The sequence below is a fragment of the Heptranchias perlo genome, unplaced genomic scaffold (assembly GCF_035084215.1).
Source record: "Heptranchias perlo isolate sHepPer1 unplaced genomic scaffold, sHepPer1.hap1 HAP1_SCAFFOLD_710, whole genome shotgun sequence".
Taxonomy (NCBI): domain Eukaryota; kingdom Metazoa; phylum Chordata; class Chondrichthyes; order Hexanchiformes; family Hexanchidae; genus Heptranchias; species Heptranchias perlo.
Window position 1 is genome coordinate 50,206 of NW_027139740.1, and position 6,113 is coordinate 56,318.

Consider the following 6,113-nt stretch of genomic DNA (forward strand, 5'->3'; position numbering starts at 1 on the left):
TGGATTGGGTTAGAGGGATACGGGGAGAAGGTGGGGTGTTGGGCTGGTGCGGAACTCGGACCCACGACCTCCTGACCAAGCTCCCACTGAGCTAGGGCTGACACAGAGGCCCCCCCCCTCCGCCTCCCCCACCCACGTGTCCCGGGATGGCTCGGCCCGTCTCCCGAGCCTGTCAGTGACCATCTGCCCGTTTTGTTCCAGGTTCCAATCTGGACGCGATCCACGATATCACCGTGGCCTACCCTCACAACATCCCCCAGACCGAGCGCGACCTCTTCACCGGAAACTTCCCCAAGGAAATCCACTTTCACATCCACCGCTTCTCGTCCGCCCACCTGCCCACCACGGTCGATGGGCTCCAGGAGTGGTGCTGCCTCCGCTGGCAGGACAAGGAAAGGCTGCTGAGGAACTTCTACCAAGGGGGGCGCTCATTCAGGGCCCTGGACCAAGGCCAGGGCCTCGGTCAGGGTCAAGGTCAGGTCCAGGGTCGGGTTCAGGGTCAGGGCCGTGTCCCGCCCTGCAAATCTAGAGGCAGGGTCTTCCTCATCAAGTGCTTCTCAATCCTCTACTGGACTGGCTTTGTTGGCACCATGTTTGTGCTGATCTGGCGTTATACCTTGGCCAGGTGGTATTTTGCCAGCGCGGTGATCTTCTTTGTGGCTCAGGAGAAGATATTTGGCGGCTGCGAACTGATGGAAATCGCCGTCCACAACAGGAAACCCTCTCGTCGGTGGGCGAAGAGGCAGTGACCGGCCAATCCCAGGCCACCTCCCGTCAACCGGCCAATCCCAGGGCGTCTCCCATCGATCCGTCCAATCCCAGGGCCTCTCCCATCGACCAGCTGATCCCAGGGCGTCGCCCATCGACCGTCCAATCCCAGGGCGTCTCCCATCGACCGTCCAATCTCAGGGCATCACCCATCGATCTGGCCAATCCCAGGATATCGCCCATCGATCCGTCCAATCCCAGGATATCGCCCATCGATCTGGCCAATCCCAGGATATCGCCCATCGATCTGGCCAATCCCAGGATATCGCCCATCGATCTGGCCAATCCCAGGATATCGCCCATCGATCTGGCCAATCCCAGGGCGTCTCTCATCGATCCGTCCAATCCCAGGATATCGCCCATCGATCTGGCCAATCCCAGGGCGTCTCTCATCGATCCGTCCAATCCCAGGGCCTCTCCCATCGACCTGCTGATCCCAGGGCGTCGCCCATCGACCGTCCAATCCCAGGATATCGCCCATCGATCTGGCCAATCCCAGGGCGTCTCCCATCGACCGTCCAATCCCAGGGCATCACCCATCGATCTGGCCAATCCCAGGATATCGCCCATCGACCTTCCAATCCCAGGATATCGCCCATCAATCTGGCCAATACCAGGGCGTCTCTCATCGACCGTCCAATCCCAGGATATCGCCCATCGACCGTCCAATCCCAGGGCATCTCCCATCGACCGTCCAATCCCAAGGCGTCTCCCATTGACCGTCCAATCCCAGTATATCGCCCATCGATCTGGCCAATCCCAGGGCGTCTCCCATCGACTGTCCAATCCCAGGGCACCGGCCATCGATCTGGCCAATCCCAGGGCGTCTCCCATCGACTGTCCAATCCCAGGGCACCGCCCATCGATCTGGCCAATCCCAGGGCGTCTCCCATCGACTGTCCAATCCCAGGGCACCGCCCATCGATCTGGCCAATCCCAGGGCGTCTCCCATCGACTGTCCAATCCCAGGGCACCGCCCATCGATCTGGCCAATCCCAGGGCGTCTCCCATTGCCCAGCCAGTCCCAGGGCATCGCTCATCGATCTGTCCAATCTCGCCGTCTCCCATTGATCTGGCCAATCCGAGGGCATCACTGAACGTTCCAGCCAATCCCAGGGTGTCTCCCATCGATCGGGCAAATTTCAGAGTATTTCCGAGCGATGCGGCCAATCCCAGGGCGTCTCCCATCGACCGTCCAATCCCAGGGCATCGCCCATCGACCCGTCCAATCACGAGGGCTGATCCCATTTCTGGACAGTCCCCACCTTGATAGCTGCCACAACACAGGAACTGTACCCCAGTGAGTGTCAGTGTCCGTGGAACTGTACCCCAGTGAGAGTCAGTGTGTGTGGAACTGTACCCCAGTGAGAGTCAGTGTGTGTGGAACTGTACCCCAGTGAGAGTCAGTGTGTGTGGAACTGTACCCCAGTGAGAGTCAGTGTGTGTGGAACTGTACCCCAGTGAGAGTCAGTGTCCGTGGAACTGTACCCCAGTGAGAGTCAGTGTCCGTGGAACTGTACACCAGTGAGAGTCAGTGTGTGTGGAACTGTACCCCAGTGAGAGTCAGTGTCCGTGGAACTGTACACCAGTGAGAGTCAGTGTCTGTGGAACTGAACCCCAGTGAGAGTCAGTGTCCGTGGAACTGTACACCAGTGAGAGTCAGTGTCTGTGGAACTGAACCCCAGTGAGAGTCAGTGTCCGTGGAACTGTACCCCAGTGAGAGTCAGTGTCTGTGGAACTGTACCCCAGTGAGAGTCAGTGTGTGTGGAACTGTAGCCCAGTGAGAGTCAGTGTCCGTGGAACTGTACCCCAGTGAGAGTCAGTGTGTGTGGAACTGTACCCCAGTGAGAGTCAGTGTGTGTGGAACTGTACCCCAGTGAGAGTCAGTGTGTGTGGAACTGTACCCCAGTGAGAGTCAGTGTGTGTGGAACTGTACCCCAGTGAGAGTCAGTGTCCGTGGAACTGTACCCCAGTGAGAGTCAGTGTGTGTGGAACTGTACCCCAGTGAGAGTCAGTGTCTGTGGAACTGTACACCAGTGAGAGTCAGTGTGTGTGGAACTGTACCCCAGTGAGAGTCAGTGTCCGTGGAACTGTACACCAGTGAGAGTCAGTGTCTGTGGAACTGAACCCCAGTGAGAGTCAGTGTCCGTGGAACTGTACACCAGTGAGAGTCAGTGTCTGTGGAACTGAACCCCAGTGAGAGTCAGTGTCCGTGGAACTGTACCCCAGTGAGAGTCAGTGTCTGTGGAACTGTACCCCAGTGAGAGTCAGTGTGTGTGGAACTGTAGCCCAGTGAGAGTCAGTGTCCGTGGAACTGTACCCCAGTGAGAGTCAGTGTGTGTGGAACTGTACCCCAGTGAGAGTCAGTGTGTGTGGAACTGCACCCCAGTGAGAGTCTGTGTGTGTGTGGAACTGTACCCCAGTGAGAGTCAGTGTGTGTGGAACTGCACCCCAGTGAGAGTCAGTGTGTGTGGAACTGTACCCCAGTGAGAGTCAGTGTGTGTGGAACTGTACCCCAGTGAGAGTCAGTGTGTGTGGAACTGGACCCCAGTGAGTGTCACTGTCTGTGGAACTGAACCCCAGTGAGAGTCAGTGTCCGTGGAACTGTACCCCAGTGTGAGTCAGTGTCTGTAGAACTGTACCCCAGTGAGAGTCAGTGTCTGTGGAACTGTACCCCAGTGAGTGTCACTGTCTGTGGAACTGTACCCCAGTGAGAGTCAGTGTCCGTGGAACTGTACACCAGTGAGAGTCAGTGTCTGTGGAACTGAACCCCAGTGAGAGTCAGTGTCCGTGGAACTGTACCCCAGTGAGAGTCAGTGTCTGTGGAACTGTACCCCAGTGAGAGTCAGTGTGTGTGGAACTGTAGCCCAGTGAGAGTCAGTGTCCGTGGAACTGTACCCCAGTGAGAGTCAGTGTCCGTGGAACTGTACCCCAGTGAGAGTCAGTGTCTGTGGAACTGTACCCCAGTGAGAGTCAGTGTGTGTGGAACTGTACCCCAGTGAGAGTCAGTGTGTGTGGAACTGTACCCCAGTGAGAGTCAGTGTGTGTGGAACTGTACCCCAATGAGAGTCAGTGTGTGTGGAACTGGACCCCAGTGAGTGTCACTGTCTGTGGAACTGAACCCCAGTGAGAGTCAGTGTCCGTGGAACTGTACCCCAGTGTGAGTCAGTGTCTGTAGAACTGTACCCCAGTGAGAGTCAGTGTCTGTGGAACTGTACCCCAGTGAGTGTCACTGTCTGTGGAACTGTACCCCAGTGAGAGTCAGTGTCCGTGGAACTGTACCCCAGTGAGAGTCAGTGTGTGTGGAACTGTAGCCCAGTGAGAGTCAGTGTCCGTGGAACTGTACCCCAGTGTGAGTCAGTGTCTGTGGAACTGTACACCAGTGAGAGTCAGTGTCCGTGGAACTGTACCCCAGTGAGAGTCAGTGTGTGTGGAACTGTACCCCAGTGAGAGTCAGTGTCTGTGGAACTGTACCCCAGTGAGAGTCAGTGTGTGTGGAACTGTACCCCAGTGAGAGTCAGTGTCTCTGGAACTGTACCCCAGTGAGAGTGAGTGTCTGTGGAACTGTACCCCAGTGAGAGTGAGTGTCTGTGGAACTGTACCCCAGTGAGAGTCAGTGTCTGTGGAACTGCACCCCAGTGAGAGTCTGTGTGTGTGTGGAACTGTACCCCAGTGAGAGTCAGTGTGTGTGGAACTGTACCCCAGTGAGAGTCAGTGTGTGTGGAACTGTACCCCAGTGAGAGTCAGTGTGTGTGGAACTGTACCCCAGTGAGAGTCAGTGTGTGTGGAACTGGACCCCAGTGAGTGTCACTGTCTGTGGAACTGAACCCCAGTGAGAGTCAGTGTCCGTGGAACTGTACCCCAGTGTGAGTCAGTGTCTGTAGAACTGTACCCCAGTGAGAGTCAGTGTCTGTGGAACTGTACCCCAGTGAGTGTCACTGTCTGTGGAACTGTACCCCAGTGAGAGTCAGTGTCCGTGGAACTGTACCCCAGTGAGAGTCAGTGTCCGTGGAACTGTACCCCAGTGAGAGTCAGTGTCCGTGGAACTGTACCCCAGTGTGAGTCAGTGTCTGTGGAACTGTACACCAGTGAGAGTCAGTGTCCGTGGAACTGTACCCCAGTGAGAGTCAGTGTGTGTGGAACTGTACCCCAGTGAGAGTCAGTGTCTGTGGAACTGTACCCCAGTGAGAGTCAGTGTGTGTGGAACTGTACCCCAGTGAGAGTCAGTGTGTGTGGAACTGTACCCCAGTGAGAGTCAGTGTGTGTGGAACTGTACCCCAGTGAGAGTGAGTGTGTGTACAGCTGACAGCACTGATGTACACCTGCTGGTTTCAGTAGTTGTAGTACTGAATACCTCGAATCATGAAGCACAGGAGGAAGGCCATTCAGCCCATCGGCCCTGCATTCTCTCTTTGGAAGAGCCGTCCAATAGTCCTAATCCCCCTGCTCTTTCCCTGTGGCCCTGCAAATTTCTCCTTCTCAAGTATATTGAAAACCTGCTGGTTTTGAGAGCCGTACACATGGGATGAGCAGGAACACGGAGGAACAGCCTGTCACCTCAGCCTGGTAGTTGTCGAAGAGTAAAGGTTACACCGCTGCTGGACTTTGCTTCCTGATGTGACAGTGAAGATTGTCCAGTGATATTTTTACCTTCGTATCGAGAGTTACTGGGTTTGTTTTTAATCTTCGAATTGCCCAAAGACCAGCTGATGTTCGAATGCTGGATGTTCCCGGGAGTCATTCGGTCTGCTCCTCCCTTTCACCGTTCAACTCAACTATTTGTCTTCTTTTTATGAGAAATACTGATGCTAATAAATATCTTCAGCTCTTCACCTCCTGTCTGAGCTTCTGATCACTGTCTCACTATGTCAAGGTGGGGGCAGTGGGTCAGGCACTGACCTCTCACCCTCTGGGACCAAGGCTCAAATCCAGCTCAGACACAGGGGATGAGGTGTATTTAATAGAACTGCACAGAATGTACAGCACAGAAACAGGCCATTCGGCCCACCTGGTCTATCCCGGTGTTTATGCTCCACACGAGCCTCCTCCCTCCCTACTTCATCTCACCCTATCAGCAGATCCTTCTATTCCTTTCTCCCTCATGCAATTGTCAGTCGTCGGGAAAATGCTGGAATCCATTATTAAGGAAGTGGTAACAGGACACTTAGAAAATCATAATATGATCAGGCAGAGTCAACATGGTTTTATGAAAGGAAAATCGTGTTTGACAAATTTATTAGAGTTTTTTGAGGGTGTAACTAGCAGGGTAAATAAAGGGGAACCAGTGGATGTAGTATATTTGGATTTTCAAAAGGCATTCGATAAGGTGCCACGTAAAAGGCTGT

The 6,113-nt window shown here is 54.8% G+C and overlaps 1 protein-coding gene across 1 annotated transcript; it reads left to right on the forward strand.

Annotated features, from left to right (window-relative positions):
• Positions 1 to 201: 201 nt before the first annotated feature.
• On the forward strand, positions 202 to 5,600 carry LOC137318687 (lysocardiolipin acyltransferase 1-like; the record flags this gene model as incomplete). The annotated part of the gene is made up of 1 exon (XM_067981376.1): positions 202 to 5,600. A coding segment is annotated over one exon (548 nt), but the record flags the coding sequence as incomplete, so codon positions are not given.
• Positions 5,601 to 6,113: the final 513 nt, after the last annotated feature.